The sequence below is a fragment of the Kogia breviceps genome, chromosome 1 (genome assembly GCF_026419965.1).
Source record: "Kogia breviceps isolate mKogBre1 chromosome 1, mKogBre1 haplotype 1, whole genome shotgun sequence".
Taxonomy (NCBI): Eukaryota; Metazoa; Chordata; class Mammalia; order Artiodactyla; family Physeteridae; genus Kogia; species Kogia breviceps.
This window is the reverse complement of record NC_081310.1, coordinates 170011320-170038043: the sequence shown is the minus strand read 5'-3', so window position 1 is coordinate 170038043 and position 26724 is coordinate 170011320. Positions and strand designations below refer to the sequence as shown.

At 38.8% G+C, this 26724-nt stretch overlaps 1 protein-coding gene across 1 annotated transcript in view; it reads left to right on the top strand.

The window, feature by feature from the left end:
• RLF (RLF zinc finger) overlaps positions 1-26724 on the top strand; it is a 77459-nt gene that overhangs the window by 5085 nt on the left and 45650 nt on the right. Inside the window, exon 2 of the mRNA XM_059043757.2 lies at positions 26489-26643. Coding sequence (XP_058899740.1) covers positions 26489-26643 — 155 coding nt within the window. The remainder of the gene's footprint in view (positions 1-26488; positions 26644-26724) is intronic.

Below are 26724 nucleotides of genomic sequence, written 5' to 3'. Positions count from 1 at the left end.
TCATAATACTCAAGAGATGAGTACTTCAAAAGAAACACCTAATGTAAAATCTAGTATGTTAAAAGGCAATTTTACCATAAGAAGTTCCTGTAAAGGAACAGGATAGGCGATTTTGGTCATTTCTTAGAGACAATACTTGTCAACTTAGCTTACATTCATATAATAAATATAATAAAATACACATTTTCATGTGTGGGTTGAGGGCTAGTGTTGATGGAAGGAGAAAATAGGAGGCATTATATAGTATTGAGGAAGAGTTACCAGTCTAACAGGACAACAGTTTGGAGATGTTGAGATAGGGAGGATCAGTCTTCCTAACTCCTTGAGGTTGGTGGCCATGAAGACTTGAGCATTACCTCTTTCATTTATTTTTACCTTTTTCAATTGTTTATTTTAAAGGGCTTTTATTAAATGCATTAGCTTTTCTTCTGCTGCTGCCTTCTGGGAGATGTCTAAATAGGAACTAAATGACAGTTAGTTATAACAGCAAAAGCTAGCTTTTCAGTGTATGTAACCAAAACATATTTTTATAAATGTGACCTGTGAAGCAGTGAGAACTTTGGGTGCTGTTATTTACTGTGGTACCACCCAGTCTCTTGTACTGTGGCCCCTAGTGACTTCTGTGTCTACCTGTGGATCATGCTCTTCTGAACAATGTTAGTTAAAAAAATCTAGATAGAACACACCGCTTATTTCAAGACTGCAAAGGCATTGGCAAACTAAAATGTGCTTTGTTTTCATTCAGTTCTAGACATCTGTCATCTCTTCCAGAGGTCTTCTTTGACTGTCCTATCTAAAATGGCACTTCCCCATCTTCTTTCGACTCCTTAACACTGCTTTATACTTCTTTTAATCTCTGACTCTGTCTGATATGTGTATTTGTCTGTATCCCCACCTGGAATGTAAGCATCCTGAGGGTGTTTATTGTTTTGTTTACCCAGTGCCTAGACTAGTCCCTGGCACTTAATGGCTACTCAATCAGTATTTATTGATCTTTTATCTCCTTCCTTCCATAAATCCCTGACTAGACTTCTTAAGAGTAACAAGAAAGACTTAGCTTATCTTTATCAAGAAATAGGAACTTTTCTTGTCAACAGGTTTATGCTGCTTCCTAGTAGAGATCAGGTCTTATTGTTCTTTGTAACTTGATTAACTAAGAGTAGAACCTCATTTTAATTTTATTTATATTTTTTAAGAACTTCCCCTGGTTGCTTATATTCCACAAATATTTAAAGTAATGAATTTTTCAGCAAGCTTTCTTAGCCAGATTGAAGCATTTATTTTGGATATGATTGACACCATACTTTAAAACCCAAACATAGATTGCAAGATGGTATAAAAAATAGATTCCTAAAACTTTCATTACTGACATAAGCCAACATAGAAACCATATGAAAAAATAGAGGGATATTTAATTTATTGAGCATCTTTTGTGTGCCAGGCACTTGGGTAGGTGGTGGTATTTTCCTTTTACAGGTACAAAACAGACCCAGGGAAATTACGAAACTTTCCCAGGATCACACAGCTGTGGCGAAGTCTTTGACTCCAGAGCCCATGCTGTTTTTCTTATATCAGCATTTCCTAAATTATGTTTTGTTCCATGAAATATATGTATTCATAAGCAGTTCTTTAAATAAGGATTATTTGTTCATATAAGTTGGGAAAATGTTGGGATAAACTTTTGTTGTTGTTGTTGTTTTTTAATTAATTAATTTATTTTTGGCTGCGTTGGATCCTCGTTGCTGCACACGGTTCCCCTTTAGCTGTGGTGTCTTTGCCGCAGTGCATGGGCCCCTCAGTGAGGTGGCTTCTCCCGTTATGGAACACGGTCTCCAAGCAAGCGGCTTCAGTAGTCGTGGCTCGCGGGCTCTAGAGCGCAGGCTCAGTAGTTGTGGTGCATGGGCCCAGCTGGTCCGCGGCATGTGGGATCTTCCCGGACCAGGGACCGAACCCGTGTGACTCTCAACCACTGTGCCACCAGGGCAGTCCCTGAATGTTTTTTTAATATGACACATTGTGACTCTTCTAGAGAGACATTTAAATATTGTACAACATTTGCCAAAATTAAGGTGTCTAAAACATTTAACATTTGCAAGATTGGGATTGACACATATACACTATTTATACCATGTATAAAATAGATAACTAATGAGAACATACTGTATAGCCCAGGGGACTCTACTTAATGCACTGTGGTGACCTAAATGGGAAGGAAATCAAAAAAAGAGGGGATATGTGTATATGTATGGCTGATTCATTTTGCTGTACAGTGGAAACTAACACAACATTGTAAAGCAACTATACTCCAATAAAAATTAATTTAAAAAAATAAATGAAACATTTTGCCATGTTCTAAACCTTATGTCAGCCCCCAAATCACATGCTTTACTTTCATTATAGTAAAGCAAATTAGTGTGGTGAAGAGTTGATTGCTTTATGTTTCTGCACACCACCGATTTCCTGGTGTTAGCCTAAACATGACTGTGAGCTTTTTTTTTTTTCCTTTTTGGCTGCATTGGATCTTTGTTGCTGCGCGTGGGCTTTCTCTACTTGCGGCGAGCAGAGGCTACTCTTTGTTGCAGTGTGCGAGCTTCTCATTGCGGTGGCTTCCCTTGTTGTGGAGCACGGGCTCTAGGCGCATGGGCTTCAGTAGTTGTGGCGTGTGGGCTCAGTAGTTGTGGCGTGTGGGCTCAGTAGTTGTGGCATGCAGGCTCAGTAGTTGCGGCTTGTGGGCTCTAGACTGCAGGCTCAGTAGTTGTGGTACACGGGCTTAGTTGCTCCGTGGCATGTGGTATCTTCCTGGACCAGGGATTGAACCCGTGTCTCCTGCATTGGCAGGCGGATTCTTAACCACTGTGCCACCAGGGAAGTCCTGACTGAGCTTTTTATAAAAAAAATTTCCCTCCAAAGTTTTTGCAGGTGTTAGATTATACTTATTGTCCCAAAGGAAAAATATTTTAATGTATTATAATTTTTTGGAAGTTGAGAATGAATTACATTTCAGACATATTTTGAGTTCAAGTTTATTTATTCATCTAGGTTTACCTATATTTCTGCAGATAGCAAGCTTGGGAGCTACTGATGTATTTGTCTTTTCTCCTCACTTTTGTGCTGCACCTGATTTCTCTAATATGTTTTTTAGAGGACTTTTCTTATCCTTTTTGCGGGGATCTAGTAGCTTATTGTGCTGACATTTGATCTCATAGTATTTTTACCTCCAAAGAAATAACCTGAGTGTGTCACATTAGCCAGCACAGTAATGCCTTCTAATATGGACACTTATAAGAATTATTACCAGATATGATAGAATGGATGACTTAGCTTGGGAATTGTATTTTTATGATATATGGTTGTATAAAATAGGCATTTTAGTTTGGGATTTCATTTTCTTTTTTCCATATGTATGTTTAAAGTATATAAGGTATCTTAAAGAAATAAAACTAATTATATGTATTTTTTGTTTTTGTGACTCCAAACTGATACATGCTCATTCTAGAAGCTTAACAAGATGTATAAATGCATAAAGTAAAGTAAAAAGTGAAAGTACCGGGCTTCCCTGGTGGCGCAGTGGTTGAGAGCCCGCCTGCTGATGCAGGGGACATGGGTTCGTGCCCCGGTACGGAAAGATCCCACATGCCGTGGAGCGTCTGGGCCCATGAGCCACGGCCGCTGAGCCTGCGCGTCCGGAGCCTGTGCTCCGCAACAGGAGAGGCCACAACAGGCCCGCGTACCGCAAAAAAAAAAAAAAAAAAAAAAAAGTGAAAGTACCATGTAGTCTCACTGTTAATAACTTGATGTATTATTCTGATTTTTGGAAAAGCACATGTAGTATATGTGTGTATATAAATACTAAAAATTTTAGTTGCCCAAGCAACTCATGAACACATTCTAATTGTAAAAACTTAGAATAACATAAAAAGAGAAATTTAAGGTGAAAACTACCATATACTCCCTCTACTTCAGTACTACGTTTTCTTAGGTTAACAGTTTGGGAATGTATACTTACAGAATTTTTCCATATGATATGTATTATTTTTAGAAAAATAGTGTCAAGTTTATATACTAAAACTTGCTTATTTCATTTAATATATTGTAGATATCTTTTCATATGGAACACATACATATTAACTACGTTAAAAAAACTGCATAGTGGGACTTCCCTGGTGGCGCAGTGATTGAGAGTCCGCCTGCCGATGCAGGGGACACAGGTTCGTGCCCCGGTCCGGGAAGATCCCACATGCCGCGGAGCAGCTGGGCCCGTGAGCCATGGCCGCTGAGCCTGTGCGTCCGGAGCCTGTGCTCCGCAATCGGAGAGGCCACAGCAGTGAGAGGCCCGTGTACCGCAAAACAAACAAACAACTGCATAGTATTCCATTGAAAACTGCATTGATTTTATTTTTATTTTTTAATTAATTAATTAATTTTTGGCTGTGTTGGGTCTTCATTGCTGTGCACAGGTCTTTCTCTAGTTGCGGTGAGCGGGGGCTACTCTTCATCACTGTGTGTGGGCTTCTCATTGCGGTGGCTTCTCTTGTTGTGGAGCGTGGGCTCTAGGTGCATGGGCTTCAGTAGTTGTGGCTCGCGGGCTCTAGAGCGCAGGCTCAGTAGGTGTGGCTCACGGGCTTAGTTTCCCCACGGCATGTGGGATCTTCCTGGTTCAGGGCTTGAACCCGTGTCCCCTGCATTGGCAGGCGGGTTCTTAACCACTGTGCCACCAGGGAAGTCCAAAACTGCATTGATTTTAAATTATGCAGGTAGCAAAACCTTCAACGCTCTTTTTTTTTTTTTTTTTTTCTAATTTTTTTTTATTTATTTATTTGGCTGCATTGGGTCTTCGCTGCTGTGTGCAGGCTTTCTCTAGTTGCAGCGAGCCGGGGCTGCTCTTCATTGTGGTGCACGGGCTTCTCATTGTGGTGGCTTCTCTTGTTGTGGAGCATGGGCTCTAGGTTTGCAGACTTCAGTAGTTGTGGCTCATGGACTCTAGAGCGCAGGCTCAGTAGTTGTGGCACACGTGCTTATTTGTTCCGCGGCATGTGGGATCTTCCCGGACCAGGACTCGAACCTATGTCCTGTGCACTGGCAGGCAGATTCTTAACCACTGTGCCATCGGGGAAGTCCCAAAGCCTTCAACACTCTTAATTAAAAAAAATTTTTAAACTGTAAAAGCTATGCTCAAGGCAGAATATATGAAGCTACAGAAAGTTTTAAGGGAAAAGTAGAAGCCCTTTTTTGCCTTCAGTTCCTCCAGTCACTCCCCAGAGCAGTTAACAGTGTCTTGTGTGTTCTTAAAAATTAAAATGCACACTCTTCTGCAATTTACATTTTAATTAATTAATTTTTGAAAAGAGTTATTACTTTTTTATTTAATTTATTTTTGGCTGCATCGGATCATAGTTGTAGCACTTGGGATCTTCCTTGAGGCATGCGTGATCTTTTGTTGCGGTGTGTGGGCTCTTCGTTGTGGTGCACAAGCTTCTCTCTAGTTGTGGTGTGCGGGTTTTCTCTTTTCTAGTTGTGGCGTGCAGTCTCCAGGGCGCATGGGCTCCATAGTTTGCAGCACGGGGGCTCTAGTTGAGGCACATGAGCTCGGTAGTTGTGGTGCACGGGCTTAGTTGCCCCGCGGCGCATGGGATCTTAGCTCCCTGACTAGGGATAGAACTCGCATCCCCTGCATTGATTGTAAGGCGGATTCTTTATCATTGGACCACTAGGAAAGTCCCTACATTTTGATTTAATATACTGAGGACAACTTTCTGTATCACTACATGTTGAACATTACCATAATTAAATAATTTGCATTCTTTTTTGTTGTTACCACAAATAATGTTGAAGTGAACAACCTTAAACATTAAGCATTAGTTATTTATATCCATAGCATAAATTCCTGGCATTGACATTACAGTACTGGACTAAAGAGGATGTTTTTTTAAAATTTTGATAGATACTGGCCTACGAGAAGTTGAGTATGTACTTCCACCAATAGTGTTATGGAGTCCCTCTTTCACTATATCCTTGCCAACCCTGGTATTACTAAACTTTTTAATATTTGCCCATCTGATAGTGATAGATAATTGCTATCACACTATTAATTTGTATTTTAACAGCATTAAAAAATATATTTATGGGCTTCCCTGGTGGTGCAGTGGTTGAGAGTCTGCCTGCCTATGCAGGGGACGCGGGTTCATGCCCTGGTTTGGGAGGATCCCACATGCCGCGGAGCGGCTGGGCCCGTGAGCCATGGCTGCTGAGCCTGCGCGTCCGGAGCCTGTGCTCCACAATGGGAGAGGCCACAGCAGTGAGAGGCCCGCGTACCGAAAAAAAAAAAAAAATATATATATATATATTTATATATTTATATATTTATTTGTTTTGGCTGTGCCGGGTCTTAGTTGTGGCACACGGGATCTTCATTGTGGCATGCAGGATCTTTAGTTGTGGCATGTTGGCTTCGTAGTTGTGGCATACGTGCTTCTTAGTTGTGGCATGTGAACACTTAGTTGCAGCATGCATGCGGGATCTAGTTCCCCAACCAAGGATTGAACCTGGACCCCCGGCATTGGGAGCACAGAGTCTTACCCACTGGACCACCAGGGAAGTCCTTGTTATTTTTTCATGTGTATTAGATATTTACTTTTTTTTTCCTGTGAGGTTTGTCTTTACCTTTTTTTAAAACATACTTCTGTTTTAAAATGTTATTATTTAAAAGTCATTAAAATTTGGTTGTGTCTAATCATCAAGTGTAACCTTGTAATCTTAAGATTCCATGCTGCTTTGAGGTTCTCAAGAAGCAGAACATACTACAGAGAGTTAGTTGCAGCCTAACCTGAGGCCATCAGAATGTATGATACAATTTAGTGATGGTTTGTTGCTGTGAGAGATTTGTCAGTGTACTCATTTCCAACAGACATTTATTGATCGTTATTACTTTGGGGAGATTTGGGAATCTTTGGGAAGACTGAGTCATAGCTGAATAAATGGAACGACCCTAGTGCTTTACATTAGCTAACTTTTTCTTATGTTGTTATCTTTATATGTTTTCAAATAAATTGTCACTGAATGGGTGTATTACCTTGCACCAAATCAGTTTGTTATGGGGCCTCAAATTGCTGCTTAAATGAGATGACCTTTTAGGCGTGATTCTCTCCTAAAACTACATAAGTCTATTGGGAAACATTTGCTAAGGATTATTTTCTAAGGCATATCCAAACATTTGCCTTGTGTATCCTTATTGAAATAAATAAATTTTAAATGTTCTATTTATGCAGTACCAATATAAATTACAAGCAAACATAGAAATATAAAAGGGATGAGACTTTTAAAACTAATTTAAATAAAAGTTTCAATATTATATTTCTGCCCCTTGATGGGTTATCATTTACACCTTTAGGGTAAATGCCCATCCTAGTGGAAACCACTCTACTAATTTGAGCTGAAATTATTTGTTTACATTAGTTGTTATGCTCACTATCCTTATTTGGCTCTTTCCTTCATAATGAAAGCTTGATTTTGGTAAATGAAAATGTTAAACCTAGAGCAAATTATCCCATGAAGTTCTAACAGTAAATGTGGGTAAAACATCATGTTTTGTCAATATTATGTTTTATTGTCTTATGAAATGGAGAACATGTACAATAGAAAGTACATTTGAAGTTAAGAGGTTTCACTTTAAATCCTCATTCCAACACTTTTGTGATCTTAAACCTTGCCTTGGGTTTATATTCTTGTCTATAAAATTGGGGGTAACAGAAAGCTACCCCGTAGGTGGTTGTGAGGATCAAATGGGACAATATTACAGTACCCTTAGCATAGTTTTTGGTAGCAGCAGATAGGTACCCAGCGTGTCCGTTTCTTTATTTCCTTTCTATACTGAATATTGTTTTAAAGAAGTATTTCATGTCGCGTCGTTTTCCTCCATTTTCCTGTTAATGTAGAGCTCACTGAAAAAAGTTTCCTAAATGCTTTCAGAGCATTTGCTAACATAGTTGTAGATTCAGAGAGCCTATGATGAGTTTTGTAGACTGGAAGTGTAATTTACAGTAAATTTCTAGTACATTGAAGCAATATGGATGCCTTTTGGGGTTTATAGTAGGTATAATGCGTTTGACCTGTTGCAACTAATAGATCATTCTATATGAAATATTTTTTATTCATTTGGCTGTTGGCTTTAACTTGGTTTACTGTTTGGCATTTAAATTATGTTTCATTTTATTGAAATGTGCATGTATCAAAAGTGATTTGAATTTGTAACATGTTGGATTTGAGTTCTTGAGGAAAAGTTGGCCATGTTTTCATAAAATTGTAGAATCTTATGTTTGGGGGAAGAACTTTGGAGGGTATCTGCCCCATTCTCTTTCCAGCTTAAAACTTGTAAGTTAGAAACTCCCTCTCAGTCGAGGATGTTAGCTGAGGATCAGAATAATTATATCAATATTGTGTGATATTATATGACAGCTGTAATATCAATAAAGTTCTGAACTTTGACATATCTATTTACTATCAAGCAAAATTGAGGATTATCATTGTAATCTGATGTGAGCACCTTTCTAAAAAATACTGTGATCTTAAGCATTTTCTTTTTAAAATTCCCACAAGTGCAGTTTGGTCAACATTATGCTGCTCTCCTCCTTTGCAGGGTTTGAAGGAAGCAGTGAGAATTTGGAGTTCAGTCTACTTAGTTGAATTTGTTTTAGTATACAGGCATATTTCATGCTAATCAAAGATATGTATTGGAAAAATTGTCTTAATCAAACTTCAAAAATAAGTTAGCATATCCTTTAATAATTGGGCAAAGAATCAAAAGCAAATAATTACAAAATACCTGTTATGTGCTACTTGGGGTTCTGGTCTGCAGTGAGCTTACTGTCTAGTGGAGAAGATAAATATTAAGCAGTTTTTCCTGTTACATATGCTTATTGGTACAATAGAGCAGTAGTCAGTGTTTGATGGTTATATGTATTTATCTACCTTCCAACTAGTTTGTCCTTAGGTAACATGAACATAAGTAAAACAATTCCCTTGCCTAACTATTGCATAATAATTTTTAAGTCGAACATAAATGGTTTTGAGTAAGCAACATTATTGCTCTTTCCAATTGGTATAGATTATAAAGAAATGATTTTCCATGCCACTTTTCTATAATCGGCTTCATTCGTGTTTGTTGCCAAACTGAAAATTTGAAGCAAGTGTATGGTTAAGAAGGGAAGACCCTACTAATTTAAGGGAGAGCAGGAATGCCAGGCATCCATCTTGGACTAGATAAGGGCTTTTATAAGTTATTTTAGATTTGGAAATGCCAAAAAATAAGTACCCTTTGAACACCCCAGAGCCATAAAACATTTGAGCCCAGGAGATTATTACAAAGAATTAGAAAGCTTTTGTTTATGTATATAAGGCATATGTACCAAATTGTATTTATCGGGGTTATTTGGTGATAGAGAGTAGGGGTAGAATTAGATGGAACACTGGTGTGATCTTTCACTTCTTTGTTGCATAGAAAATTTTAAAGTGGTGGGAATATGAGTGGATTTTCCCTTTTTGGTGTATTTCAGTATTTTTTCAAATAAAATTTAAACAGGCAAAAAGGTAGTACTATATGTATTGGTATGAAAGGATATCCAAGATCTGTTGTTTTAGAAACAGTTAGAAAACTATATAGTATCCCATTTTATAAAGCAATGATGTATAGAAAAAGTTTTGAAAGACAGTTACTAAAGTGTTATCATTTGTTGCATTTCAGTGAAGAATAAGTGGGACATTCACTTTATATTTCTTGTGTTTTTGTAAGGTTTATACTTATATATTACCCTTTTAAATTAATTTTCATTTTATCACCTGTTGTTTCAGTACTTGTCTTTGCTTCTTTCCTTTGTTAGATACTGTTTCCTGGCCCTCCTGTTTTTGTCTTGTTTTACTACCCTATTTGGGGTGTGAGGAGTTACCCTCCAGTAGCTTCCTGAGGAGGTTTCCCCTCTCTTTTGTGTTAGTTAGACTGGGTATAGGAATCTAGGTTGAAAATCCATTTTGCTCAGAACTTTGAATGGTATGTTACTTTTCAAAAAAAATCAAATATTTCCAACATACAGGTAGTAAAGTGCACACTAAAATGAACGCAACCTAAGAAATAAAATAATTGAAGCTACCTATGTACCTGTTACAGACATCATCTACCTCCCACCATCAACCTGATTTTGGTATTTAATCTCTCCTCCATCTCTTTACTTTGTATTTGTGTATTTTAATATAATGTGTAATATTATTTCTTATGTTTTCCAGCTTTGCTTAAATGATGTACTGTATGTATTCTTCTGAAGCTTTTTGAATTCAATGTAATATTTCTTTTTTTTTTTTTTTTTTTTTTTGTGATATGCGGGCCTTTCACTGTTGTGGCCTCTCCCGTTGCGGAGCACAGGCTCCGGACGCGCAGGCTCAGTGGCCATGGCTCACGGGCCCAGCCGCTCCGCGGCACGTGGGATCTTCCTGGACCGGGGCACGAACCCGTGTCCCCTGCATCGGCAGGCGGATTCTCAACCACTGCGCCACCAGGGAAGCCCCAATGTAATATTTCTAAGGTGTATCAAGTATGTACGTATACTTTTTGGTATGTATAGTCTTGATACATTCATTTTTCACTGGGGTGTAGTATTTCATTATGTAAATATATCACAGTTCATTTGTCCATTCTTTTACTGATGGATCTAGAGCCATTTACATTAACTGCTGGGGTAGATATCTTTTCCTTATATGTTTATACATGGGTGCAATAATTTCTTTTAGGGCATATGCTTACGGTGGAATTGCTAGCTTCATGTATAAGCCTATTTTCAACTATAATAAATACTGCCAAGTTATTCTCCAAAGTATTTGTAGCAGTTTATGCAGTTATCAGTGTATGAAAGTTACCATTGCCCTTCATTCTTGCCAATACTTGGTATAGTTGACAGTTTAATTGTAGCCGTTCTGGTGGATAGACTGTGGTATCTCATTGTGGTTTTAATTTTTTTTTCTGTTTACTTGTGAGGAGTTGCTTATCTTTTTGGTTATATTTATTGCCATTCAGATTTCCTCTTTTCTGAATTACTTTTTCCCACTTTTTGCTCATTTTTCATTTGGGTTTTCTTAACAGTTTTTATGAAATTATATTCTAGACGTGAATTTTTTGTCGGTCATTACTTTGGAATTATCTTTTGTTTATCTTTTCACTTTTTTTTTTTTTTTTTTTTTTTGCGGTATGTGAGCCTCTCACCGTTGTGACCACTCCCGTTGCGGAGCACAGGCTCCGGACGCGCAGGATCAGCGGCCATGGCTCATGGGCCCAGCTACTCCGCGGCATGTGGGATCCTCCCGGACCGGGGCACGAACCCACGTCCCCTGCGTCGGCAGGCGGACTCTCAACCACTGCGCCACCAGGGAAGCCCTTTTCACTTTTTATATTATTATTTTTAATGTAATTTTTAAACTTTAAAAAATTTTTTATTTATTTTATTTATTTATTTTTGCCTGCATTGGTCTTCATTGCTGCACGCGGGCTTTCTCTAGTTGCAGTGAGCGGGGGCTATTCGTTGCGATGCAGTGATTTCCCTTGTTTTGGAACACGGGCTCTAGGCATGCGGGCTTCAGTAGTTGTGGCACGCAGGCTCAGTAGTTGTGGCTCGCGAGCTTAGTTGCTCCGTGGAATGTGGGATCTTTCCAGACCAGGGCTTGAACCCGTGTCCCCTGCGTTGGCAGGAGGATTCTTAACCACTGTGCCACCAGGGAAGTCCCTTATATTATTTTTATGCACAGAATTTTTACACTTTATTGCAGTAAAAGTAGTAAATCTGACTATTGAAATGTAACATTTATTTAAATTCCTTTTATGATTTTATGCCTTTTGTGGAGCATTGTGTTTTTTTAAAAAAAGCTTTCTTGAGGTATAATTGACATACGGTAAACTGCTCATATTTAAAATGAACAATTTGATAAGCTTTGGCATATCTGTATACCCATGAAACCACAATCAAGATAACAAATATATCCGTCACTCCTAGAACTTTCTTTCTACTCCCATTGTATTTCCTCTTTCTTATTTCCTCCTGTACATAACCTTCCATCCTCACTCAGCTATGCTGCTTTCTCTCTGTATAGATTATATTGCATTTTTAGAATTTTACATAAATGAATCTATAAGTCTCTTTGGTTTCTGGCAGTATAATTATTTTGAAATTCTTTTATGTTGTTGTATATATTAATAATTCCTTTCATTGCTGAGTATTCATCGTATGGCTTTATCATGATTTGTTTATTCACCTGTTGGTATATTTGGCTTGTTTCCAGTTTTTAGCTAATAACAGACAAAGCTGCTATGAACATTCATGTATAAGTCTTTCTTTGTGTGAACAATCTCCTTCTCTTTCTCTTGGGTAAATATCTGGAATGGCTGGGTCACATGTCAGGTTTTTGAGAGTAGTTGTATCATTTTACATTCCTAGGAACAATGTATGAGAGTTCTAGTTTTCCACCTCCTGATCAACACTTGGTGTGGCCAGTCTTTTTAGTTTCAGCCATTCTAAAATTAGTGGCAGCTCATTGTGGTTCTCATTTGCCTTTCCCTAATGACTTCTGTTGGGTATCTTTTCATGTGCTTCCTTACCAACCATATATCTTCTTTGGAAATGTATCTTTTCAACTCTTGCTCATTTGAAAAAATTGGATTGTTTGTTTTCTTGCTGTTGAGTTTTGAGGGGTGTATGTATGTGTTTCTGGACCCAAGTCCTTTATGCAATATATTCTTCTTTTTTTCCTTTTTTAAATGTTGTGACTTAGATGGCAAAGGGTAGACAGATTGGGGATGGTGATTTGTATCACTTTTAAGTTACACACATTCTGCCTCTGGTTCACTTGGGATCTCTGGAGGGAACACCCTTGGCTGTGACACAGATTCCATTGTGTTGATGTCGGCATGGAGAAAGCCTGAGGTGCTCTCTACCAGCTTAGAAGGAGCAGATCATGACAAGGATGATCTGAGGCAGAACAGCATGGTGGCACACACACATTGTGGACAGAACTGTTCTAAACTCATGAGAGACACTACCAAGAACTTCAAGGAAAAACTGGGTGAGACATTAACAGGAACGAAAAGTCCTGCATTACTAGATGGGCATAAGAGCAGCCAAGCCATGGCTTGTTGGCATGTATTCTCCTAGGCTGTGGTTTGTGTTTTTATTCTCTTAACAGTGTCTTTTTTTTTTTTTTTTTTGTGGTTCGCGGGCCTCTCACTGTTGTGGCCTCTCCCGTTGCGGAGCACAGGCTCAGCGGCCATGGCTCACGGGCCCAGCCACTCCACGGCATGTGGGATCTTCCCAGACCGGGGCACGAACCCGTGTCCCCTGGTATCGGCAGGCGGATTCTCAACCACTGCACCACCAGGGAAGCCCCTCTTAACAGTGTCTTTTGAAGGACACAAGTTCTTAATTTTGATAAAGTTCAGTTTATTAACTTGTTCTTTTATTTTTTTATTAATTAATTAATTTTATTTATTGCTGGCTGCATTGGGTCTTCGTTGCTGCGCGTGGGCCTTCCCTGTTACTCTTTGTTGCTGTGCACAGGCTTCTTATTGAGGTGGCTTCTCTTGTTGCAGAGCACGGGCTCTAGGGCATGTGGGCTCAGTAGTAGTGGCTTGCGGGCCCTAGAGCACAGGCTCAGTAGTTGTGGTGCACGGATTAGTTGCTCTGCGGCATGTGGCATCTTCCCGGACCAGGGCATGAACCTGCGTCTCCTGCATTGGCAGGCGGATTCTTAACCACTGAGCCACCAGGGAAGCCCAACTTGTTCTTTTTTTTTTTTTTTTTGCGGTACGCGGGCCTCTCACTGTTGTGGCCTCTCCCGCTGCGGAGCACAGGCTCCGGATGCGCAGGCTCAGCGGCCATGGCTCACGGGCCCAGCCGCTCCGCGGCACGTGGGATCTTCCCGGACCAGGGCACGAACCCGCGTCCCCTGCATCGGCAGGCGGACTCTCAACCGCTGCGCCACCAGGGAAGCCCCCAACTTGTTCTTTTATTGATTATATTTTTCATGGTGTGTCTGAGAAATCTGCCTAACCCAAGAGCACAAAGGCTTTCTATGTTCTCTTCTAAAAATGTTACTGTTTTAGGTTTTACGTTTAGATCTATGATCCATTTGGAGTTAATTTTTGTGTATTGTGTGAGTGATGGGTAGAAGTTCTTTTTCTAAAAATATGAACATCTGAATGTTCCAGAATCATTTGTTGAAAAGACTGCTTTCCCATTGAATTGAGAAATTGCCTTTGCGCTTTGCTGAAAATCAATTAGCCATATGTATGTAGGTCTGTTTCTGGACTTTATTCTGTTCTGTTGATCTTTTTGTATACCCTGATGCCATTACCACACTCTTGTGTTGCTTTTTTCAAACAGAAAATACAATGTTATGAAAGCTGTATTACACACAGAGACAGGAAGTAGAATGGTGGTTGCCATGGGCTGGAGGGAAGGGGAAATGGGGAGTTATTGTTTAATGGGTCAGTTTCAGTTTTGCAAGATGAAACAAGTTCTGTGGATGGATGTTGGTGATGGTAGCATGGCAGTGTAAATATACTTAATGTCACAGAACTGTACATTAAAAAAACGGTTAAGATAGTAAGTTTTGTTACGTGTATTTTGCCACCGTTTTTTAAGCTATATTGTGCAATGTCTGGTGCAAAATTAGTACTCAGTCATTTCAGTTAAGTGATTTTTAAAAATCAAGACCCAGAGAGGTTAGCTGGGAAATGATGGGGGTAGAGGTTTGAATCCACAGCCGAAAGGCATGTTATTTCACTCTATTACACAACTGCCTCAGAATTGTGATCCTTTTCCCCAGTGTGTTAAAGCTTGGATTTAAAAATCTCAAGCCTTAAGAGGTATGCTAGATCAATCTCTTTAGTACTAGTGACTTACTAAAACAGAAATGTGGGGTATTTGAATTTATCCTTCTCTTTCCCCAGTCTTCCAAATCATGCTCACGCACTTCTGTTTCTTGAAAATTGCTCTTCTTATATCTCAAGACATAAAGTTAACTTTTTGGGGTATTTTTTTATATTGTGGTAAAGTATGCATAATATAAAATTTGCCACTTTAGCTATTTTTAAGCATACAGTTCAGTGGCATTAAGTATATTATGTTGTTATGCAGCTATCACCGCCATTCATCTTCAGAACGTTTTCATCTTCCCACACTGAACCTCTGAACTCATCAGACATTAATCTCCCATTCGTCCCTCTCCCCTGCCTCTGGTAACCACCATTCTGCTTTCTGCCTCTATGAATTTGACTGTGGTGCATTCTTATAAGTGGAAACATATATCTCTTTGTGACTTGCTTATTTCACTTAGCATAATGGCTTTAAGATTCATCGAGGTTGTAGCATGTGTCAAATTTCCTTTCTTTTTAAGGCTGAATAATATTCCACTGTGTTTATATACCACAGTTTGTTCATCCATCCCTTGATGGATTCTTGGATTGCATCCACCTATTGTAAATAATGCTGCTATGAACATGGGAACAAAAGCTCTTCAGGTCCTTGCTTTCAGTTCTTTTGGGTGTATATCCAGAAGTGAAATTACTAGATCATATGGTAATTCTGTTTAATTTTTGGAGAAGCCATCATACATTTTGCACAGTGGCTGAACCATTTTACATTCCCACCAACAATGCACAGGGGTTCTAAATTCTCCACATTTTTGCAAACAATTGTTATTTTCTGTTTGATAATAACTATCCTAATGAGTATGAAATGGTATCTCATTGTGATTTTGATTTACATTTCCTACTTACTGATGTTGAACATCTTTTCATGTGCTTATTGGCTATTTGTATATCTTCTTTGGAGAAATGTCTGTTTAAAAGTCCTGCCTAATTGGGTTTTGTTGTTGTTGAGTTTTTTGGATCTTCCCCCCACCCCGCGCGCTATGCGGGCCTCTCACTGCTGTGGCCTCTCCCGTTGCGGAGCACAGGATCGTTTGCGCAGGCCCAGCGGACATGGCTCATGGGCCCAGCTGCTCCGGGGCACGAACCTGTATCCTCTGCATCGGCAGGCGGACTCTCAACCACTGCGCCACCAGGGAAGCCCTGTTGTTGAGTTTTAAAGCTTTATATATTTTGGATATTAATCCATTAACAGATGACTTCCAGATATTTTCACCTGTTTTGCAGGTTTTCTTTTTACCACATGGATAGTATCCAAATTTCTGGGTACAAAAGTTTTAAATTTTGATATAGCTCAGTTTATCTGTTTTTACTTTTGTTACGTGTGCTCTCAATATCATGAATAAGAAATCATTTCCAAGTCCAATGTCATGAAGCTTTTCCACTGTTTTCTTCCAAGAGTTTTATGATTTTAGCTCTTAGATCTATTTTTTCCTTTTTTCTTTTCTTTTTTTAATTGAAGTGTAGTTGATTTATAATATTGTGTTAGTTTCAGGTGTACAACAAAATTATTGTTATGCATATATTTTTCAGATTATTTTCCATTATAGGTTATTACAAGATATTGCATATAGTTTCCTGTGATATACAGTAAATCCTTGCTGCTTATCTGTTTGTTTTGTTTTGTTTTTTAATTTATTTATTTTTGGGTCTTCGTTGTGGTGCGCAGGCTTCTCATTGCAGTGGCTTCTCTTGTTGTGGAGCCCAGGCTCTAAGCCCGTGGGCTTCAGTAGTTGTGGCTCACAGGGTCTAGAGCGCAGGCTCAGTAGTTGTGGCGCACGAGCTTATTTGCCTCGTGACATGTGGGATCTTCCTGGACCAGGGCTTGAACCAGTGTCCCCTGCATTGGCAGGCGGATTCTTAACCACTGCACCACCGGGGAAGTCCTGCTTATCTGTTTTATATGTAGCAGTTTGTATCTGTTAATCCCATAATACTCCTAATTTATCCCCCCTACCCCTTTGGTAACCATAAGTTTGTTTTCTATGTCTGAGTCTGTTTCTGTTTTGTATATAGATTTATTTTTATTATTTTTTAGATTCCACATATAAGTGATATCATGTGATATTTGTCTTTCTCTGTCTGACTGACTTTATTTAGTATGATATTCTCTAGGTCCATCCATGTTGCTGCAAATGGCAATATTTCATTCTATTTTATGACTATGTAATATTCTTTTGTGTGTTTGTGTGTGTACACACACACACACACACACACACACACACACACACACCCCACATCTTCTCAAGCCAGTTGTCTCTTGGTGGGCGCTTGGGTTGTTTCCATCTTGGGTATTGTGAATAATGCTGCTATGAACATTGGGGTACATGTATCTTTTCAAATCAGAGTTTTTGTCTTTTCAGGATATATGCCCAGAGGTGGAATTGCTGGATGATATGGTAGCTTTATTTTTAGTTTTTAAAGGAATCTTCATGCTTTTTTCCATAGTGGCTGCACCAGTTTACGTTCCCACCAACAGTGTAGGAGGGTTCCTTTTTCTCCACGTTCTGTCCAGCATTTGTTATTTGTAGACTTTTTGATGATAGCCATTCTGACTGATGTGAGGTGATATCTCATTGTGGTTTTGATTTGCGTTTCTCTGATAATTAGTGATGTTGAGTATCTTTTCATGTGCCTGTTGGTCATCTGTGCGTCTTTTTTGGAGAGATGTCTGTTTAGGTCTTCTGCCCATTTTTTGATTGGGTTGTTTGGTTTTTTGATACTGAGTTGTAGGAGTAGTTGGTATATTTTGGATATTAACCCCTTGTCAGTCACATCATTTGCAAATATTTTCTCCCGTTCCATAGGTTGTCTTTTCGTTTTGTTGATGGTTTTGTTTGCTGTGCAAAAGTTTTAAAGTTTCATTAACTCCCATTTGTTTATTTTTGCTTTTATTTCTTTTGCCTTTGCAGTCTGATCTTAGATCTCTTTTGAGCTAATTTATGGTATAAGGTAAGAGTCTAATTTTGCATATGGATATTCAATTTTCCCAACACCGTTTGTTGAAAAGACTGTCCTTTCCCCCACTGAATGGTCTTGGCACCCTGGAAAATCATTTGACCATATATGCGAGGGTTTATTTCTGGACTCTGTTCTATTTCATTGGTTTGTGTGTCCATCTTTACTCGAGTACACACTGCTTTGATTACTGTAGCTTTGTAGTAAATTTTGAAATCAAAGTATCAGATTTACAATTTCATTCTTCTTTTTCAAGTTTGTTTTGGCAGTTCAAGGTCCCTTGAGATTCTATGTTAATTTTAGGATGGATTTTTCTATTTCTGCCCCTCATTGGGATTTTGATAGGGATTACATTGAATCCGTGGGTTGCTTTGTATAGTATTGACATCTTAACAATATTGTCTTTCAGTCCATGGACATTTTCATGACATGTCTTACCATTTATTTGTGTCTTCTTTAATATCTCTCATCAAGTTTTTTTAATATATAAATTGATTGATTGATTGCTGCTGCACTGGGTCTTCGTGGCTGTGCGTGGGCTTTCTCTAGTTGCTGTGAGTGGTGACTACTCTTCATTGTGGTATGCTGGCTTCTCCTTGCAGTGGCTTCTGTTGTTGCGGAGCACACGCTCTAGGCGCGCGGGCTTCAGTAGTTGTGGCACTCGGGCTCAGTAGTTGTGACTCGCGGACTCAAGAGCGCAGACTCAGTAGTTGTGGCGCATGGGCTTAGTTGCTCCGCGGCATGTGGGATCTTCCTGGACCAGGGCTCGAACCTGTGTCCCCTGCATTGGCAGGCGGATTCTTAACCACTGTGCCACCAGGGAAGCCCTCTCATCAAGTTTTAATAGTTTTCAGTGTGCAAGTCTTTCACTTCCTTGGTTTATTCTTGTTTTTTTGATGCAACTGTAAATGGAATTAGTTAACTTCCTTTTCAGATTATTTATTGTTTGTGTATAAAACCACAACTGAGGGAATTCCCTGGCAGTCCAGTGGTTAGGACTCTGTAGTTTCACTGCTGTGGGCCCGGGTGTGATCCCTGGTTGTGGAACTAAGGTCCTGCAAGCTGTGTGGCTTGGCCAAAAACAAAAAACACAACTGGTTTTTGTATGTTGATTTTGTATCCTGCAACTTTGCTGAACTTGTTTATATGAATAGTTTTTTGGTGTGGAATATTTAATATTTTATATATGTGAAATCATGTCACCTGCAAACAGTGATACTTGTATTTTTCTTTCCAATTTGGATGCCTTTTATTTCTTTTTCTTGCCTAATTGCTGTCACTAGGACTTCCAGTACTGTATTGAATAGAAGTGGTGAATGTGGATATCCTTCTTCCTGACCTTAAAGGAAAAGCTTTTAGCCTTTCACTGTTGAGTATAATGTTAGGGTTTTTCATTCATGGTCTATATTATGTGGAGGTAATTTTCTTCTACTCCTAGTTTGTTGAGTGTTTGTTTGGTTTTTTTAAATCGTGCATGAAAGGTTGTTGAATTTTTCAAACACTCTTTCTGCATCAGTGGAGGTGATCATGTGAGGTTTTTTCCCTTCATGCTCTTAATGTGGTGTAGTAACTAATTGATTTTTTTTTTTTTCCGCCTCTCACTGTTGTGGCCTCTCCCGTCGCGGAGCACAGGCTCGGGACGCGCAGGCTCAGCGGCCATGGCTCACGAGCCTAGCCGCTCCGCGGCATGTGGGATCTTCCCGGACCGGGGCACGAACCCGTGTCCCCTGCATCGGCAGGCGGACTCTCAACCACTGCGCCACCAGGGAAGCCCCACTAATTGATTTTTACATGCTTTATCATCCTTGCATTCCAGGAATAAATCCCACTTGGTCATAGTGTATAATCCATTTTAATATGCCATTGAATTCAGTTTGCTAATATTTTGTTGATGATTTTTGTATCAGTGTTCATAAGGCATATGGATCTGTAGTTTTCTTGTAGTCTTTGTCTGGCTTTTGTATCAAGGTAATAATGCTAGCCTCATAGAATGAGTTTGGATGTATTCCGTCTTCAGGTTTTTGGGAAGATTAACTGTTGATGCTGTTCTCATCCAAGCTCTCTTCCTTACTGTTATTGATAACTGAAATGAAGATACCATATGGGTGCTGTAAAAGAAACATGAATTTTTTTGTGTGTGTGTGGTACGTGGGCCTCTCACTGCTGTGGCCTCTCCTGTTGCGGAGCACAGGCTCCGGACACGCAGGCTCAGTGGCCATGGCTCACGGGCCCAGCTGCTCCACGGCATGTGGGATCTTCCTAGATCGGGGCACGAACCCGTGTCCCCTGCATCGGCAGGCAGACTCTCAACCACTGCACCACCAGGGAAGCCCAACATGAAAATTTTTATTCAACCACAGTAGTAATGAAAAGATTATGTATTGAATAAACAAAATAATCTATTTCCCTTATCCAGTTGACCCTCAAAAAGTTGTATTTAAGTTGTAATGTACAGTAATTGTGACAGTTCCTCAGTCTGTTACTATCTTACATAAATAATAGGAATGTAAATTGGAACAAATTTTCTGGTGCAGAATTTGGCACTTTGTAAAGTCTTAAGAATTATGCATCCTTTGACCTAGCAATTCCATTTATAGAACATTGTCCTAAATATTATATATAATAATGCAGAGTTAGAAACCATCATGCCCAGAAACAGGGACTTGAGTAATAAACTGTGATACACACATGAACTAAAAAAATACTGATGTTGAAGAAAATTTTACAAAATAATGTATAGTTTGAGTCCATTAAAATACTGTTATTTAGGCATTAAAAACCCCTCAAACTTAATATTACCCGTTAACAGTGGTCTGGTTTTGGGTAGTGATAGTGTAGATTGTTGATATTTTTATTTTTACTTCTCTGTTGATCTATATTTTTTAAACAATCAAGGATATTAATTTTATGAAAAAACAGCAAAAGATATTTTTGAAAATGAAATGAAGTTAGAAAGCATAGTTAAATCCCATGACAGAATCACTATCTAAAAATAATCTTGGTAGGCTGGGATGATGAACTGAATCCAGGATAGATGAATAGGTAGGTAGATAGAGTAATAAGTAAGTCATATATCTAGATTGAAAAAAAAACAACTGTAACCAATATAGAAAGTGTGAGGTGGGGCCTAATAGCAACATATGTGAAAGACTTAAAAGTTGTAATTTACTCTAGCCACTTTCTGAATGTAAGTAGCCAGCTGTTGTTCTCTTCCCATTCCATCTCACACCCAGCTTAGTCTCTTCTAGGGAAACCTTCTGTGCTTCCTCACCAATGGATGTAAAGTCTTGTCACTGTTTGCCCTATCTGTTCTGTTGGTCTTTTCTGACTTTGTTCAAGTTACTGTCTACTTGGAGTCCTGTTCCCCTCACTTTTGCATTTTCAAACTTGACCCATACCTCAGAAATCCAGCTCAAGTGCTACCCCCTGCTGAAAGTCTATCTGTCATAGTGCAATCACATTTTACTCAAACATATGTAATTCTGGGAATTTCACGAGTTGAGAAATTAAAATCAATAAGATTTCTCGCTCTTTGTGCAAAATTTGAAATAATGAAAATCCTCCTCTTTTAAAAGTCACATAACTTCCTGTTGCCATAGGACGTGCAGCTTTAACAAGTACCAGATATTTTTTGTCATTTCTTTGTGAACCACCAACATTCTGAACTGTGGAGTGTCAATCAGCACTATTGCTGGAAAACTTTCCCCAGAAGCAGTCACTTTAAGTGGAAATTAAATGTTGTAAACTCTCAGGAAGAAGGCCAAATGATGACCATGATACTACTTGCTGTAAAAGATTAAAGTTAACACCTGGTGGGGGAAGTAGAGTTTTAAAACACACCTAGGGCTTCCCTGGTGGCACAGTAGTTGTGAGTCCGCCTGCCGATGCAGGGGACATGGGTTCGTGCCCCGGTCTGGGAAGATCCCACATGCCGCGGAGTGGCTGGGCCCGTGAGCCATGGCCGCTGAGCCTGCGCGTCCCGAGCCTGTGCCCTGCAACGGGAGAGGCCACAACAGTGAGAGGCCCACGTACCGCAAACAACAACAACAACAACAAAAACAAAAACACACCTAAAATCGTTGTAGAATTGTGCATTCTGAAAAGTCTTGTAGCAAAGTAATTAAGTGTGAGCTCTGGAGTCAGATGACCTTAGTTCAAATCCTAACATTTACTACCAGGTGTCTTTTGGAAAATAACTTAATCTCTCTGTGCTTTGGTTTCCCCATTTAAAAAATGAGCTGATGATAAATCACCTAGCTCTTCAGGCTGTTGTATTAAATGTTCGTAGCATGTAAAGCTCTTAGGAAGATACTTAGTGCATACTGTGTGCTCAAAAATATTAACTATGGTTATTCCACTGGAAAAATTAGTCTTGAACCATTTGAGTTTTAAATTGGAATGCATCCCTGCATAAAATATGACCATCATGAAGAAAAAAGTTCTCCTTCCTTGATAGTTTCAGAGAATAGTCAGGATGCTACCAACCTCTTTGAAACCATGTAGTGAGGAATATAGATAGAATTGGGATAGGGAAGAGATTCTTTCCTTCACTGTAAATATAATAATACTTATTAAAGAAAATTTGGGAAGAATTTCAGAAAATTATAAAAATGATAGAAAATTGTTTATAATCCTACTACTACTCCAGTGCTCATAACCGTATTAGCTTAGTTCCTTCTAATTTTTTTCCCTGTGCATTAATTTTTTGTGTGTACAAATATGTTATAACTACAACACATGCACAGAAGTGGAGGATATTTAGCCTAGAGAAGTAAACTGTTGTAGCATTCCAGATGAGGGATGTTGGGGGCCTGGTCTAGGTCACTGGCTGTAGAAATAAAGCATAAGATCACAGGCAAAGGTATTTCTGCAGTTGAATCAGCAAACTGGTGTGGTGATTTCAAGGACAGGTTTTTTTAGCTCTGGCTCCTGAAAAGAAGCAGATGGAACATAGGAGGAAGAACATATTTGCTGGGGAAGATGTTTGTTTTCAACATGTTGAATTTTAGATTTGACTAGAACATCCAGATGGAAATGTCTAACAGGCATTTGAGGTATATAGCAAGGACTTGAGAGATAATCTGCCTGGGATATGAATGAGAGCACCCCAGTAAGAATGTTTAAAATAATCAAAGATGGTACCTGATTGGGCTAATTTATCTGTCTTCTCAGTGTATTTAGTTCTTTAAGGGCAGGATAAGAGTCTTCATCTCTAGTACTCAGCACAGTACTGCCACATAGTAAGCTTTTGTAGCGTAAATGAATTTACTCAAACAAAGAGAAGAGGCCATTAATTTGGTCTCTGAAGAATGCCAGTGAACTTGAGGGAGTCATAGTTATTAGTTATCATTTATTGCCCCATTCTTATTGGTGTCTAAAATTTAAATGTCTAAAGAAAAATAAGAGACTTCCATTTTTCTTTTCTGCTTCTGATGGAATTTTGTTTACATGAGGTACTTAAAATGTCATTTGGTTGGCTATAATTCATTGTTTAATCTTGCATTTTTAAAAAAGATGATAATGAAGATTGTTTCAGTGATTCTTCCAACGTCCAGAGTATGCTCATAGTGGACATGTTAAGGACACCTTAATGTGATTAACATGTAAGAGGGAAAAGGAAAAACATAAACATAAATAATCATGGGGTATTGAATCTTTGAAATTGTGTAACTTGTTGGGAGTCTTAGTGTCAGAAGATAGTCTGTGTCAGAAGATACTAGATTGGTGGCAGGAGCTTCTGAATGGGAAGGCAGACTGTGGAAAGAATAACCTCATCTGTATGCACTATGCCCTTCTTTTTGCATACTTCAGCCAGTAGTTGGTTAATTTACATGTGTGGTTTCAACTATCATGCTGTGTTGACTCATTCTGAAAGCTCCACAATGATAGGCCCCCATCTCTTTCCTCCCAGTACCTAGCTCCTTACTAGAGTAGGCTATCAAAAAATATTTGTCAAATGAATAGAATGATGAGTTTATTCAGTAAAATGGTAAATTTATTCAGTAAACATTTAATGAGACTTGAATGTCCTATGGAGATGGAAGGGGGTAGAAAAGAATGTTAGGCCTGTAAAGATTGATAAGATAAATCTGACCTCAGGAGCATAAAATCTGCTACTGAATATAAATTTGTAAAGCCCTCTGGTTTTCAGATTAACCAATGCAGACAGTAAGTAATTTGCTGACCTAAAACTATTTCTTTCTGACATAGCTTTTAATAAATTTCTTAAGAGAGATTATGTGAAATCTTATTTACGTAACTGGTAAGCACACAATTCTGCGTTCCTTCTCTTCACTGTTTTAGCTAGAAAGGATTGTTGTGGGGTCAGTTTTATGATCCTCTGTTATTATTGATTTTTTCTTATTTTACTAAAATTTGGGATTTGATTAGATGGGGACATAATGCTTTTCTGAAAATACAGAAAGAGCCCACTTCTCTAAAGTGATTGTGATAAAGCAGCAAGATACTGAATTGAAATGGGTGTACTAAAATAGCTTAACTGGCTTGATCATTCAAGTATGCAAAGATCAGATAATCCTATGTGTTAGTTAAGAGTGCTTTTACTGTATATGGTATAATGGTTGATCATATATTTCCCTGTTAAGTTTGTTTGTTTGTTTTAAATAATCAAGACCAGTCAATTCTTAATTACCAGAACAGCTATAGGGACTGTTATTGTGAAAACTGCAGAAGATCAGTGGAATCCTGCAGTGCCACCACAGCTATTTGTAGTTTGCTAAGCAGAAAAATCAGAAGACAGAAAGTTAGAAGAAATTATTGTTGAAGTAGCCTTAACTCCCTAGCCCAGTCAGAATGTGTGTTCTAGGGGGCAAAAACTTGCACAATTCAAGTCTTAACCTAACGAGTTATGCAAAACCTATCCAGTTGTTAGAGGAAATAAATATATTAATAGTAGGGAGAGCAACTTTGTGGAACCTAGAAAGAGAGACCCCAAACCAGAATTTGGCAGATTTTCCACACTATCCAGAGAGAACAGAAGCCAGATTTCTGTCGTCATTTGAATACATGTAATTTATCAGGCTTTATTGTGGTTGTGTTTTAGATTTTAAACTTGCCAGATAACCTCTTATATCAAAGTATGGGGAATGGGGACCCTAGGTGGTAATATGACTGTCCCCCATTGTAAACAAATAAACTGGCATTTGGCATGTATATTAGTTTTTGAAATAAACTTCATTAAAAATAAAAACCTCAACCTTTTATAAATTGGTAAGTATAAATTAAGCCTAATAAGTTCTACGTGTGTAGAAAAAAGAGCTGAGAGGGCTACACTCAGCAATATGTCTCTTGTGTAAGTCAGGGATCATATTCTTATCCTTGTATGCCCAGTGTATTGGCACATGGTTGATGTTCAATTTAATGTTGTATTAATGAAACATTACTGAATTTCAGAGATAGTAACTCCAGACCTCTAGTGAGAACAACTATAGGAGTTTTATGGCTTTATTCTTAGATTTATTCTCATGTCAGAAGAGCAGTTCTGCCTTTTCTTTAACTCAGCAGAAACAATTCATTAAGTGATGAAAATAGAATCCTCTAAACAAACAAAATGCAAATCAAAACTACAATGAGATATCGTCTCACACCGGTCAGAATGGCCATCATCAAAAAATCTAGAAACAATAAGTGCTGGAGAGGGTGTGAAGGAAAGGGAACACTCTTGCACTGTTGGTGGGAATGTAAATTGATACAGCCACTATGGAGAACAGTATGGAGGTTCCTTAAAAAACTACAAATAGAACTACCATACGACCCAGCAATCCCACTACTGGGCATATACCCTGAGCAAACCATAATTCAAAAAGACTCATGTACCAATATGTTCATTGCAGCTCTATTTACAATAGCCAGGACATGGAAGCAACCTAAGTGTCCATCAACAGATGAATGGATAAAGAATATGTGGCACATAGATACAATGGAATATTGCTCAGCCATAAAAAGAAATGAAATTGAGTTATTTGTAGTGAGGTGGATGGACCTAGAGTCTGTCATACAGAGTGAAGTAAGTCAGAAAGAGAAAAACAAATACTGTATGCTAACACATATATATGGAATCTAAGGGAAAAAAAAAAGGTCATGAAGAACCTAGGGGCAAGATGGGAATAAAGACAGACCTACTAGAGCATGGACTTGAGGATATGGGGAGGGGGAAGGGTAAGCTGTGACAAAGTGAGAGAATGGCATGGACATACATACACTACCAAACGTAGGGTGGATAGCTAGTGAGAAGCAGCCGCATAGCACGCACAGGGAGATCAGCTCTGTGGTTTGTGACCACCTAGGGGGGTGGGGGAGGGAGACGCAAGAGGGAGGGAAGAGATATGGGAACATATGTATATGTATAACTGATTCACTTTGTTATAAAGCAGAAACTAACACACCATTGTAAAGCAATTATACTCCAATAAAGATGTTTTAAAAAAAGGCAAATAAAAGGTGTATGCATCTGTTAGACAAAAAGGAAGGGATAGTGCATTTGAGAACAAAGGTAGTCTTGTTTGTTTCATTGTCTTTTTTTTTAATAATTAAAACTCTAACTTTATTTTTTAGACCTTATTGCAATATGCAAGCAGCAAGAATGCATCAGAACATATTGTGTATCTTCTGGAGGTATATCGACTTGCCATCCAAAGCTTTGCCAGTGCTCGCCCATATTTAACTACCGAATGCGAAGATGTCCTCTTAGTGCTTGGCAGATTAGTACTGTAAGTTTAAGAACTTAATTCCCTCTTAAAATTGAGTATTTTGGGTTGTAATGTTTGCCTGACTTCTCTTTACTATGGCAT